General features: G+C 36.7%; 1 protein-coding gene across 1 annotated transcript in view; it reads left to right on the top strand.

Annotated features, from left to right (window-relative positions):
- The window catches only part of RELN (reelin), a 520,733-nt gene that overhangs the window by 250,686 nt on the left and 254,488 nt on the right, over positions 1–15,559 (top strand). The window contains exon 7 of the mRNA XM_031013029.2: positions 12,099–12,195. Coding sequence (XP_030868889.2) covers positions 12,099–12,195 — 97 coding nt within the window. The remainder of the gene's footprint in view (positions 1–12,098; positions 12,196–15,559) is intronic.

Below are 15,559 nucleotides of genomic sequence, written 5' to 3'. Positions count from 1 at the left end.
GCTAAGTGTCAGGTGTCTTATTAGTGCAAAGGTAGAAGGTAGAATGAGGATGCACCTCTGGTCCCCAGCCATCTATCTGTTCCTGCAGATATCCACTGAATCTTCCATTATCTCATCTTGTCTGGTGACTAGTCCACACAGCCTGGCTTCGTCCCTGTCCTCACCACTGTTTCCGAGCAGTGGTTCTGTTTTGAGCCCAGCCTGAGGGCATGGAGACTGTTATGCTGTTCCCAGTCCTGGGCCATGGGCATCTTTTCTATGCTGTACTCTGGTGTGCAATTGTGCAACTCTGTTCCTTCTGCCTCCTTCATATGCAGAGCATAGATTCCTTCTACTCTTTGCCTCCTAGACCTCTCTGGGGCTCTGCTAGGGAAGTGGCCCTTCATATCCCCACTCCCCCAGCGGCTTCTGATTGACTTGTTTGAATGAGAGATGAGAAGTAAAGTTTTAAGTGAAGAGAGTAACAAAATCCCTTCATGTGAATATAATGGCAGCTCAGCCTTGATAAGAATGAAGCTTCTGCGCTTTACCCTGGACCACAAGCACTATACCTCTGGAGCTCAACATGAATTGCACCAATTCCAATGTGCCATTGAACCCAAGAGGATGAGGGAGAGCACAAATGAATGAATACCACTTTACCAGTGCTGTTAGCAAGTGTGTTCAATGTGGCTGCACTACTGATGAGAGAGGGCATCAATAGTGTCTTAGTCATACAGCAACAACCCTCCAAAACCTCCCCCAACAAAATGGGAAGAAAAACCTCATATAACTAAATTCAGAAGAATGTAAGGGACCACAAATACGTCGTATTTTATTAACACTTTACTTATGCAGCTACTATTGAACATCAACTACATATCCGTAGTTTCTTTTTATGAATTAAATTATTGCACTATAATATAAACACTGCCAGTATTTTATGTGAATGGGGAAAATCTTGATTTTTTTGAAAAATAATAATACCTAAGAGCCAAAAACTAGAATCATCCCAGGTGTTCATCAACAGGAGGATGGATACACCACAGTGATATGTGCACACAATTGAATACTATTAACATTCAGCAATAAAGAGGAATGAATTATTGACAGTCGCAACAACATGGGTGAATCTCAAAAATTTTAAGTTGAATGAAAAGATGCCAGGCCAGGCGCAATGGCTCACACCTGTAATCTGAACACTTCAGGAGGCCAAGGTGGGTGCATCACAAGGTCAAGATATCAAGACCATCCTGGCCAACGTGGTGAAACCCTGTCTCTATGAAAAATACAAAAATTAGCTGGGCGTGGTGGCATGCAGCTGTAGTCGCAGCTACTCAGGAGGCTGAGGCAGGAGAATCACTTGAACCCAGGAGGCGGAGGTTGCAGTGAGCCGAGATAATGCCACTGCACTCCAGCCTGGTGACAGAGTGAGCCTCTGTCTCAAAAAAAAAAAAAGAAGGAAAGGAAGGAAGGAAGGAAAGATGCCAGACCCAAGAGTTCATTCCAGTTATATGAAATCCAGATTAGGCAAAGTTAACATGATAGAAATAAGATCAGTAGTTGTTTCGGGGACAGAGAGTTGACTGGGAAAGGGCATGAGTCACCTCTCTGGGGTGATGATTATGTTGTATACGTGAGAGGATGTGGGTTACATAGATGGATGCATTTTCAGAACTTGAGATCTGTGTATCTCATTGTGTGTAAATTTCCCTCAGTAAAAATTTCAATAAGAAGAAAGGCAATGAAAAAAATAGACATAGGAGATATTCCTGATTCATAACTTGAGACAGAGAGAGACTGCAAAGGAACTAAAACATGAATGGATTTTAGTTTTCTCAAGAAGAGTTTTACCCTCTAAGCAATTACAAAGTCAGAGAGGATCTTTGTTTTACTTAAGTTATCCCTTTAATGCTTATTTTCTGAAGATCACAGAAGGCATCCAGAGCTCTAATATCACCAGACTCTGATGTTCTAGTGGGAAATGTAGAACTATTAAAAAACACAATGATAACTGGCAACTAGATGACAACAGATGTTTCCCCTCCAGCACAATGATAGAACAATAATAATAGCAGAGATGCCCTACTCAGCAGAGATCAGGGAAGAACAGGAGTTACTCCTCAGAAATAGCATCTTAGATGACTGGGTTGTGATGGCAACAGAGATGTGAAACATCAAGAAAGCCACAAATAAAGTTGTTTCAGGTCCTGTGGTACAAGAAGACCTCCATCAGTTGGATAATGATACAGAAAGGTCCACAATTTACAACAAAGGAAGCTAAAGCCATGATTGGCATTGCATTGGATTGCTAAAATCAAGAAAAGACTAGAACATTTCCATTTTCATATGTAAATGACAATATTACAGGACCGGGGAAATAGCGATCACAGACTCTGCTGCATCTGGTATTCTCCTGAAAATACTAATTTGTTGGAGCAATTAATATGAAATAAGGAAAAAGATCGGTGATTTGGCTTACTAAAATTCATTTGAGAAACATAATTGTCTGAACAAAGAGTATAGAAATACTGAGATTTCAAGATGATGGGTGAGTTATTCTAGCTGGAACTTTATTTAATAATAGCTTAGCCCATAAACGAAAAGAAGTCAAACAAGCAGTAAAACCACTTTATAGTTCATTAGTATCTTGGATAACCCCCATGCCATAAATAATAAAAAACAGAGGACTTCTCCATTTAGTAGCCAAGTGTGAGAACTACAATATAAGTGGAGTTTCTAGGTAATCAGAAAGAAGTAAGACGGATGAACAAACAACTGAGAAATAAACTGGATAATAAAAGTATCTCCACTTTGCTTAGTGTCCAACACGCCCGTGGGCAGTGAGCCGGAAAGACAGTGCTGGTGAAAGGGAGCATAAACCTTTCATTTTCTCAACAGCAAGTGGCTACAGGAGATGGTGAATAGATGAAAAAAATCAGACACAATGAATATTTTCTCTGATGGCATACCCTTGCCAGAACCTCTCGTATATCTATGCATTTTCAGGTTATGGAATTATCATTTAATATTTGGAGTTTAATGGTTCACTATTTTGATCATATATGAATCTTTCTCTACTTTTTCTCTAACCTCCTCCCTCTTGATTTCTTCACCACTTTCTGCTCTCTCTTACTTTTTCTTCTCTTTTGTTAATAACTTTTTTCTCTTATTACAAAACTCTTCTCTAACTTTCCTCTCTAGCTTCCTCCCCCTCATTCCCCTCTTTTTCTATCATGATGTAATTGCTCCAGGGAAAAGCTTCATCTACAATAGAAAGGTTAACCAGGGGGTGTCCAACTAATAAAATAAGGTGTGAATCTAGAGGTTTATTACTTCCTTGTTTAATTTCTGCTTTAGGTGGCAAAAACAAGAGCTCACTCAAAGGAATTAAATGTCAAGTACATTTGAAACAAGTAAGAAAATATTTCTTCAAGCAGCATGTAGTGGAATTTACCATAGTAGGAGGTCAGAATATTGTGTGCAGTAGTAAGATTTTAGAGGTGTTATTTTTAACCCAAATAACGTTTGTCATTCATACCTGTTAATGAAGACGAGATCGAATTTTTTAACTCCCTAGTGAAATAAGAAGAGTTATCTTACCTTCCTCAGTGAAAAGTAATGAGAAAGAATGAGCTATAAATGGAGTTTGTCATTTTCACATTTACAGCATGTGTTAGCTCCTTAGAAAAAAAGACATGACATAGTTGAAGGTAATATTCTCAGTCTTATACAATGAACTTTCCTTGCTGTTTCTCTAAAAAGATTCCACATTTACAAAGAGGATAGGATTTTTAAAAAATTAAGCTTGATCTTTCATTTCTTGAAAATGATCATGTAAATTGCTTACAGGTGTAATGGTCATGCCTTTTTTATTATAAAACATTATCTATATTGTAAAATATGGTCAGAAGTTGAGTATTTGGTTGTTGAGGTTTGAATGGAAGGTACAAAGAGTTCTAGTGTCTCAGAATAAGTCAGCTGACAGCCCAGCTACCAAATGGCCGGCAAGCTCTGATTTACTATGATGAATTCATCAGTCCTTGATTTGGCCTTGCTTTGCAAGCTCACACCTCAGGTTCTTGTTAGCACAGGCAGTGTGATCTGTACCTGGGGGTGCAGACACATTATCTTTGGGTCAGGAAATTACAAGAAACTTTTCTTTTCCTTTTTCAGTTTTAAAGAACTTTAAGTAATCAGAACAAAAGTTAAAATTATCTGACTTCCTCCATTCAGAAATACTGGTGAATGCGGCTCAGAAATGCAGGCTTATAGAATGCCAGATTGCTTCTGGTGGAGCTTATCGTCAGACACTGACCCCTTCAGTGGCAATACATTATGGAGAGATAATATGATGTCCTTGGTCTTGGGGACAAATTACATGTATCTCAAATGAGAATTTGATGATAACTGACTGTCAGTGAGTTTCTAGGTGATTAACTTGCTTCAGCAGAGTACCTGACTACAGGCTGAGTGATTTCACTGTGATCTAAAAAGAATGAGTCATGCCATTAGACTGCTCTTGAGAAAACAATATTTCAGTTATTTATTGTTATCAAGATGATGTCACCACCAACCATTCATAAATCTCTGGTTGTGCAAAGGAGCTCAATTTTCTCATTCATCCTCCTCCTCTTTCCTGCATCCTGAGAGCCCGTCTGAGTCACTGCTATGTGGGGACCCCAGACTACAGGGACATTTCACTTCATCTTCCTCTGTGCCCGATGAATGGGTGGTTGAGCCTATTTTCATGCCTAATAATTTAAAAATCAGGATTAAAAAACCCAGTTATATCTTCAGAAGTATACTCTCTACTGTTCAAAGGTACCATCACATGTAATACTTTGTCCCATGAAAAAAAAACAGCCACCTGAATAATAAATAACAAAAAATAGAGAACTAATACCAAAATAACAAACTTGGAATCTACCAAGGAGCTTGTTACAGTGGAAGACAAAACCCTGGTTCAAAGCCTTTCTTTTTCTTTTATGTTTATGGTTTGATCCTAGTTTTTTTGGTCAGCAAGTACCAGTCTTTATATTTAGTGATTCTTTTATGTTTTTGTTAGTGAAAAAAAAAGAGATGGTGTACATATAAAATAGATTGTGATGAATTATCTAAGAATATATATAGCCAAAGGGGTACTGAATTTGATTGTCGTGTACTTCAGCCCAGTGAATTCACTGTTAATGTTTTTTATGAAGTCCAGTCATCACTCTACTTTTTGTACATTTTTATCAGAAAAACAAAAAAATTATCCTATAATTGAAAAAACAGTTTTTAAGAAAAGTTATTGTAAATTTTCAAAATAAATGTTCACCATCAAAATGACAAACATTCCTTGAAATGCACATTGTTTTTATAGAATTGGAATTTTTCCCTCACTAGCTGCATTAGGCAGAACTCAAACAATATTGGATAAGAAATCAGGCAACCTGAATTCTAGTCCTGTTTCATCATCATGAGGGAGTGATGAGATGCAGTGATATTTCAAGTCCCCTCTCACCTGATGATCTGTAAACTCAAGTAATAGATAAGCTTGATGTGGAACCTAAGCATGTGATAAATTGGTTCAGAGAAGGTTTGATAAGTTCAAGCTTTCAATGGTTTTTGAGGATTGCTAGCATTTCCCTTAAAATGTCTTTTAATCATATTGTTCATGGCAAAATATATTTTTGAGGTGGACAATCCATATGATACGCCAAGGTGTTTGTCAGATTCTTATGTTCTGTTTTTCATATTGAGAAATATAAAAGGGGAAAAGCATTCTTAGATTACAGAAACATTTAGTATTACTTTTACTATTAGGCAGAGAAGCAATTCATTTCTGATCCTTAGGTTGAGAGGTCACATTCCTTTTCAAATTGAACAACAGAAGTCTGTTTAACTGGGATTATTGAAAACTTCCTTCTTCCCACAAATCTCTGAAGAATATGTTACCTAACGTTACAAAGCCCAACATTTTCCTGAGAACATGAGAAAGTGGAAAACATTTAATTGTGAGGTTACAGATTTATACGTCGGCAATCAACAACAGCAGTTTTTGTTTTTGTTTTTGTTTTGTACTGAGCCTAAAGAAAATTGAACCACTCATTGTCCCGCAAATCAAATCCTAGTTCTTAGGAACTCATAGAACTTTTCCATAAAGAAAGAGTAGAATTTCAGATTACTTGTGGTCTTTATAGAGAACTTTTTTTTTTTTTATACTTTAAGTTTTAGGGTACATGTGCACGTTGTGCAGGTTAGTTACATACGTATACATGTGCCATGCTGGTGCACTGCACCCACTAACTCGTCATCTAGCATTAGGTATATCTCCCAATGCTATCCCTCCCCCCTCCCCCCACCCCACAACAGTCCCCAGAGTGTGATGTTCCCCTTCCTGTGTCCATGTGATCTCATTGTTCAGTTCCCACCTATGAGTGAGAATATGTGGTGTTTGGTTTTTTGTTCTTGCGATAGTTTACTGAGAATGATGATTTCCAATTTCATCCATGTCCCTACAAAGGACATGAACTCATCATTTTTTATGGCTGCATAGTATTCCATGGTGTATATGTGCCACATTTTCTTAATCCAGTCTATCATTGTTGGACATTCGGGTTGGTTCCAAGTCTTTGCTATTGTGAATAATGCCGCAATAAACATACGTGTGCATGTGTCTTTATAGCAGCATGATTTATAGACCTTTGGGTATATACCCAGTAATGGGATGGCTGGGTCAAATGATATTTCTAGTTCTAGATCCCTGAGGAATCGCCACACTGACTTCCACAATGGTTGAACTAGTTTACAGTCCCACCAACAGTGTAAAAGTGTTCCTATTTCTCCACATCCTCTCCAGCACCTGTTGTTTCCTGACTTTTTAATGATTGCCATTCTAACTGGTGTGAGATGGTATCTCATTGTGGTTTTGATTTGCATTTCTCTGATGGCCAGTGATGGTGAGCATTTTTTCATGTGTTTTTTGGCTGCATAAATGTCTTCTTTTGAGAAGTGTCTGTTCATGTCCTTTGCCCACTTTTTGATGGGGTTGTTTGTTTTTTTCTTGTAAATTTGTTTGAGTTAATTGTAAAGACTTAAACGTTAGACCTAAAACCATAAAAACCCTAGAAGAAAACCTAGGCATTACCATTCAGGACATAGGCATGGGCAAGGACTTCATGTCTAAAACACCAAAAGCAATGGCAACAAAAGACAAAATTGACAAATGGGATCTAATTAAACTAAAGAGCTTCTGCACAGCAAAAGAAACTACCATCAGAGTGAACAGGCAACCTACAAAATGGGAGAAAATTTTTGCAACCTACTTATAGAGAACATTTTTGGGGGTTAAATACCTCACTGCACTCAACCAAGTTAAATTGTTAGACGCAGAGGCATTCTGAGAAAGTGAGGAGGGTAGGACTGAAAGAGCACTTATGCATTTAAGTATTGTTTCAAATTCTGGGGTAAGCCAGGAATTACTTTCCTTGGAATTTGAATGTTTATTTATATCCATAGGTTTTTAAAATTCACCTCGTCTTTCACATGGATCACTATTCTCTTCTTGGAAGCCATGACCACCAGTTGCCCTCTGTACTGTCTTGCCTGGTCTCCATTAGGATCATTGTGTTCATCATGAAATTATGATTTATCTTTCCCTTTATCATAATGGCATTCATATGTGTAGTTGTACGATACTTAACTTTATTGATAGAAAAAAATATTAGGAAGATCACCTTAATGGGCAGCACAGATTAAGAACATGCATAGAAATGAACCCCACCACCAATAATTATGGGGAAGTAAATGGAGATACACTTGGACTGATACACACTGAAGGATTATGATGATGGTTAGAGCTTTCCAGAAACTAGACCATGGGCAATCTGATTGTTCCCCAGGGATTCATTCTTGGACCTTTTCTCTTCTTACTTTGTATATCCTCCCTTATCCCAAGGACCCTAAAGATATACACTCCCATGGTTTCAACTATATCCTAAAGTGTCATATCAGTCCCAATCTCCTTTCTCTGAAAGTTCAGCTGATCATCTCCAATTTTCAGTGTAACTAAAAACCAGGCAGTTTCCAAGCCCTCTAGTTCTCTAGAGTTGTATTGTCCAACATGGTAGGCACTAGTCACATACGGCTGTGGAGCACTTGAAATGTGGCTAGTCTGAATTGAGATGTGCTGTAAGCATAGAATACACCCCGTAATTTGAAGACAGTATTTAAAAATGTAAACAGTTTAATTAATAATTTTTATATTACTTACATGTGAAAATATAATTGAATATATTGAGTTAAATAAAACATCTTGTTAAAATTGATGTTTCTTTTTAATGCAACATTAGAAGTGGAAAATGAAAAAAGTGGCTTACATTAGGTTTTTATAGAGCAGTGGAAGGTGTCCACTTTGCTCCATCCCACCTTATTTCAAGGCATCATTATATCTTACTTGATTTACATTAGTAGCCCCCAGTCTTTTCTACCTCCAGCCCATAATTTGCTATAGTAATTTTTCTAAAAGCTGGATTTGCCGCATGACTTTGGAAACAAAATAATTAGAGTTTGACTCCCAATTCTGCAATTGACTAGCTGTGTAACCTTGGAGAGTAATTTAATATTTCTAAATCTCAGTTCTAGCATCGTCTAAGTGGAGATAAAAAATAGGAGGAGAGGATTTGGTATCAATTAATTGGGGCATTGTAGAGCTTCTGTCAGCACCTATCACATGGTAAACAGCACATGAAGCCTTTATGAGCTGGTTGCCACTTTCTAGACACATCCTTTGCTGCCTTTCTGCATGGACCAACGTGGTTCCATCTTACTGACCCACTGAACTAACAGTTCAGCTGTGTGTCATAATTTCTGCATTGTATGTGCCCTATCACACACTCATCTTTCTTCCTTGCTTGAGTAACTCCTATTTCTCATTCAGGACCAGTTCCGGGACCATCTCCTTTGAAGGCTTTCTCTTACGTCCCCAGTCTCTGCATTAGGTACCATCGCAACCAGTGTATGCTCCTGTTATGAGTGAAGAGCAATGACAAGTGTCATGGGTGTTGGAGTTAGCAAGTTCTAGGTCCAAATTACAAACTCTAGGTTCAAATTGCAACTTCATGACTGTGTGACCTTGAGCAAATGCCTAACCTCTCTGTAGCTAAATTTTCTCATTAGTGAAATAAGACACTGATAACTGTCTTAGAGATTAAAAGGCATTAGAGTATCTGATACATCATAGAATGCAATAAATAGCTATCATTGCATCATTGCATTGACACCCTCTATTGTAACTGTTTGTTTACTTCTCTGCCTTTCCATTTGAAACGTAAGCTCCTAGAAGAAAAGACAAGTGTTTCATTGGTCCTTGTATCAGTAAAGCTTAGTGCAGTGCCTGTGAGCCCTCAACCTAAGTTTGTTAAATATAAGAATGGATTAATAAATGATGGATGAATAAATTACACCATTGGCATCTAAGAGAGGGTTGGATTTGACCTCCTAGAGGGATGGGCATTCAGGGTAAATTAAAATAAATTATGTTGACAAACCCAGTTAGACTGTGAGAAATTCAAGTAAAGGACATTTAAAAGACCTTGGCAGAAATCTGGCTGATTTGTCCCATCAGTCCTTGGTGAAGCCATTGTTTCTGGAGGTAGCAACCACACAGTGGGTAATATCTGATAATTATAAATCTTTTACTTTCTTCAGCAGGGTTACCAATGCCTTTTTACATTTATTATAAATTTCTGGGGATATAAAGCACAATGAAGAAGAGAAGCATCTAGTGGATTGTTGAGTTCAATGGGAAGAATAGCTTTATCTGTTTTCTTTTGTCTTGTGTTTATTGTTTTTTTTTAAAATCCCTGCTATTCTGCCACATAGAAGTGATTCTCCAAAGACATCAAACATCTGTCATCTAGGTACTGGGTCTCTAATTCCAGGCTGTAGGCCATCACTTTTATACAGTTATCCAGTTTCTACCTGAATTCTGTTTAAGCGAAACTATGGAAGGAGGGGGCTTGTAATACATATATTATATATAGATATTTTCTTGATAAATAGTTGATTTGGAAACTGCTGAGCAATATTTATAGACAAAATGATTGCTATAGAAGTTCAAACAGCAGGCCTCAAATTTCACATCAACAGTGAAACTTTTAGTTTAGAGTCACTGGAGACAAATGGCAGATAGCCATTGTGAGGTTTGAACATTCTTTTAGTTTTTTTCTCTGTCAAAGTTGATGTTTCTCTTAAGCCATTTCACAATGACTTGGAGGCCAAATAACCTTCATCTCTCACTAAAGTAAGGAGCCTACTATAAATTTTGTGCTACTTCACTGTACTTTTATCACAATCCCAATCAGTTTAAAGAATTAGAAAAGTAGTAAGAAGTCGTTTGCATAATACAGTCTCTATGGAAAAAAAACCCCTAATATAAAATTCTGGAGTAGAGGAAAATGGTGGAAATCCATGAGAAATTCTTAGCAATAATAACAGCTAACACTTATATCATGCCTACTATGTGCCAGGCACTATTCTAAGTTCTTTAGACCTCAGACCTTTAAAATGGTTATATTTATGAAGTTGTCTTATATGCATTTATTCATTCAACAAATATTTCACGAATACAATGTGCTCAAAAGGAATATGCCATAAATGATGAACAAGAGACAAGTTTATTGTCCTTACGAAGCTACTGCTGTGTCTCTTCTAATGTCTTGCTTCACAGTAACCAAGGGAAGATTTGAATCTCCTAAGAATTGTGATGCTATGAGATACTAACATTTCAAATTCTGTATCAAATTTATTTACGTTTTTTCTAAAATACGTGAAAAATACTTGGCACTGTTGATCTTCTGTGTGGGAACACGGCTCAAAAGATGAAAATAATATCATTTAATCAATGTGGTAAACATATAGGAAGTACTTTCATTTCTTTGACAAGTTTTGACGTGCAGTGTTTCTGCCTCCTGGCTTTATGCGCTCCTTTCACACTTTTGTCTTCTTCCTATTTGGATGGGTGTTCTACTCCTTTTCTTTAAAATTAACAAATGGCTGAAAGGGCATAATACAATAATCTCCTAAACAAAGGGCATAGTGCCCTTTCTGCAATGTTTGGCACCTGGAATGTGAAAGTCTTTGAAAATGTTCTTTCTGCATGGAATATAGCTCTCATGTGGTTTGAGGTTCAGACAGGGGAAACATTGCTCTTTCTTTCTACATGTTAGGAATGTAATGCTTGTAGGTTGAAGTGTCACAATGCAGAAAATTGTAAATGTTACCGTAAATATACAAGGTCAAATCCAGAATACACATACCTTCAATCTCTACTAGATAGAGATATGAATAAATTTATTTTTGAGATCCTGTCCTAAGATTTTAATAACCACTTCGTTTTATAGTATAAAGATAGGAGCTAATTCCGTTATTCGTGAGGTTAGCATAATAGCTCAGTATCCAAAACGTGCTTGAATTAGAATTTGTGTGTATATCATACTAATACATGGATTAAATACAATCTGATTTCATTGTTTTTAGCATGGTGGAACGTATACATGCAGATTTGTTTGAGGACAGTCATTTTAAACATTTGCATTAACCATAACTCCAAAGAAAAATGTTTAAAATGTATAAAACACCTTTTAATTTCAGAGATACAAGTTTTTATGTAAGTGGATATTACTCTGCTTATTTTTAATACTTGCAAACGTCCTTGTATTGGGCATGTATGTATTATATAATTATTGATTATAATATCATCTTTCATTAAGTGCCTGCTATGACATTGGTTCTGTACTCTGTGTTTTATATATAATCTCTCATTTCATCCTCACAATAACTATGTGAGATTTAGGTCAGTATGGTTAGCCTCGTTTTACAGGTGAGGAAACTGAAACTTTGGAAGGTTAAGTAACTTACCCACCACTGTAAGTAACTGAAAGAATTGAGATTTATGTTCAAGTCTTTCTGGTTTCAGGTCTTCTTAACCTTATCATAATACAAAATACTCCTACTTTCCTCAAAATGGTGATTTGAGCTGAGTAACAATAAATATTATATCGTTTCTTACCTGAGCAGTAAACCACGTGTGCTACTTAGTTCTCAGACTGGGACTGTGTTCTGTGTTCCTGCAGGGTTGAATGTAACAACTGTGAGACTGGAGAACAGTGTGGCGCGATTATGCATGGCAATGCCGTCACCTTCTGTGAACCATATGGCCCACGAGAACTGGTAAGTATGTGCTATTCATGTACATTATTCCATTATAGTATTTGCTGAGCTTTTTGCCAACAAAAGTTTTTCTTATGCTCTTAAAGTTCAGATGAAAATTCATATATGATTTATGAGTCCTATTACAAATATCTTAAAATTGGGAGGGGTGATTCTATGGCCTATTTTTGGATGTAAAAATAAATAATTCAATAATAAAATTGTCAGCATCAATGGATATCATTAAACATGGAGCATCACTATGATTAGATGGCTTTTTAAAAATATGAATATTTGCTATAATATCCATAATAAACAATTTATGACCTTCTAAGTTCTTCTATAAAGCCATGCTCTTAAAATTGTCCTTATTTTCTCCTTGCAAGTCAAAACTGTTAGATGTTCAGTTTTATCACTATATTTTAAAACTTTGGTTTATAGCCATAGAAGAACCTGATGGATTTTTCTTTACGTGAAAGAGCACACTGAATAAACCAGTTTTTTAAAAATTTTGATTCATCTCAAATTACTTAGAAGCAGATTATTTTCCTTTACTTCAGATTGATTAGTAGCTTTTGCTTGCCAAATCATATGTAAAATGAAACATGAGCATTCAAAATGGAAAGAAGTAAAACTACTAGCCATCAGCGTGTGGCTAATGAGCCTTTTTTTGGTTGTTGTTAATTTGGTAACTATTTCTGGCATGAAGACTACTTTCATTTTACCTTCTTGAAAAATAATATAAAAGCAATTGTTAGATCCTGTCTCAATTCCTTTGTCCCTAATACTCTTCTTGTACCATCTCTTATGCTTTACTTTTCTGCTTTTCAGCTTGGGCTTTAATGCTTGTTCTTTTTTTTTTTTTTGAGACGGAGTCTCGCTCTGTCGCCCAGGCTGGAGTGCAGTGGTGCAATCTCGGCTCACTGCAAGCTCCGCCTCCCGGGTTCACGCCATTCTCCTGCCTCAGCCTCCCGAGTAGCTGGGACTACAGGCGCCCGCCACTGCGCCCGGCTAATTTTTTGTATTTTTAGTAGAGATGGGGTTTCACCGTGGTCTCGATCTCCTGACCTCGTGATCCGCCCACCTCGGCCTCCCAAAGTGCTGGGATTACAGGCGTGAGCCACCGCGCCCGGCCATGCTTGTTCTTTTATTTCCCACATCTTCCCTTTCAGAGGGCTTCTAGTAATAGGTTGTATTTTTCACCCTTCTGTCACAATTGTGTTTCAAAATCATTAATTTTAAAAGTTGTCAAAAGACTGACTTCCAATGTAAATGGTGGGGCAGGGGGTGCCTAGATGGGCAATTAAAGGAAGATTTAGTTATCAAAATGTGAAAGCCAATTAATTGTTGTAAGATGGTTCTTATTTTATGATGCTTAAATACCCCTTTCATGCCAATAGATACATTTAATTTATTAAAGATACAAGCTTCAGAGCATTGATGAATTGAGGAGTTTTTAGTTGGAATTACAACACAAACAGAATTAATTGGATGCAAATTAAAATAATAGGTGCTCATAATTCAAGCCTCACGAGTGCTATAATATTCCTGCAGACAAGTATGACTCTGGTGGTGAAGATTTTCTTGAAAAAATAGATTTGCTAGTACATTTTAAATAATATGCCATGACAGAATTATCTATAAACCTTAACACAAATTTAATTTTTTTACTGTAGTTAATTGAGCTTAGACTAAATGCCTGTTTTAGAAGGTGTCTCATTTAGTAATATTACTGGAAATTCTTGACAAGTTATTTTTGTTGCCACTGGTTAATAGGAAATAAAAATATCTAAGAATATAATGCCAAAATTCATATTTTCATAACATAAAACTGAAGTATTATTTAATCCTATGTATGTTTAGTCCTGATTGTTTCACTATATCCCTGTTTATTTAGCATTAGAGTTGATATATTCACTGGGCTAATTTTGAATTGTGTTTTATAATTAATGTGGGATTAGCCTTTCGACTAACAAGGAAAATACTCAAAATAATTATCTTCATTTGGGAAATAAGAAAGTATGTAGTTTTTGTATTTCCATTATAAGTATTTTCCTAAGATGAATTTGTATGGTGAGATTCAAAGGGAATAAAATGAAACAGATTGAGAATGATGGCGATGATGTCCGCATTTTATACTAACTTCTCATTTTTCATAATTTTTATACTGTATTGGTGATCCTGAAGCAAAAATATACATTGTACCCAAGTTGTGTTTATAGAAGACAGATCAATCAAATGAAAAGTGAGGAATTCGGTTTTCAGTTAACATTATATTCAATATTTACTAAAATCCAAACATTTGCATGGTACTTTGTGACTGAATGCCGTCAAAATTGTTGTGCATGAGAACTCATGAAAGTTATCAGCCCCCAAACATCACTTTTTAAACAATATGCCTTCTTATTTTTCATAAAGCCCATTCTTACTGAAGTTGTAAGAAAAAGAACCACGAGCAAAGAACCTTAGTAGGCTAAGGCTTTATCTTTTAAAATGCTAAAAGGAGGATCTCCATTTTTGTGAATGTAGTTAAATAGCCATTTCATTTCTGGAGAAGTTAGTCAGTGAGGGGTGGAAGAAACTGTTACGTGGACATAGCACAAGTTTTTGTTTCTTTTTAACTGCTGTGCCATGCACCTCTCACTGGGTTTTATTTAACCCAGTGAAGTCTCTGTATTTCAGGTGGTGACACTGAACTTCATTAATTTTGTTAGTATAAAATAAAGGTAAAAAGGAATTCATTTTCTCACTCATTTAAAGGAAAATATGCTCTCAGAATTTAAAATGAAATGAGTTATGTTACCCTCCATTTTAAAAAAAGAAATTCTTCACTAAATTATTACTATTATGTTTTAAGAGAAGGCCTCACTCTGTCACCTAGGCTGGTGTCCAGGTGTGCCATCATGGCTCACTGCAGCCCTGACCTCCTGGGCTCAGGTGATCCTATGACCTCATCCTCCCACCTCAGCCTCCCGCCTCAGCCTCCCAAGTAGCTGGGACTACAGGCATGCACCACCACACCCAGCTAATTTTTTTAAATTGTTTGTAGAGATGAGGTCTCCCTATGTTGCCTAGGCTGGTCTCGAACTCCTGGGCTCAAGTAGTCCTACTGCCTTGGCTTCCTAAAGTGCTGGGATTATAGGCATGAGCCTCTGCACCCTGCAGGCCTATTTACTGAATTATTCTCACATATTTGGAAATGCATTTTAATTACAAGGGTGAGTTTGGACTAAAACAATATCAAACTCAATAAAAAATTTTAGAGAAAAAGTACAGAATGAACTGCTTTGACCTACAGTGATTTCTTCTGATTCATTTAGTTATCATACTAATTTCCTATAGTTTTGAGTGTATTTAATAATTTAAGAGAGATTTGGTAAGAAAA

Source organism: Gorilla gorilla, chromosome 6 (genome assembly GCF_029281585.2).
Source record: "Gorilla gorilla gorilla isolate KB3781 chromosome 6, NHGRI_mGorGor1-v2.1_pri, whole genome shotgun sequence".
NCBI classification, from domain to species: Eukaryota; Metazoa; Chordata; class Mammalia; order Primates; family Hominidae; genus Gorilla; species Gorilla gorilla.
This window is presented reverse-complemented; position numbering and strand designations above follow the sequence as displayed.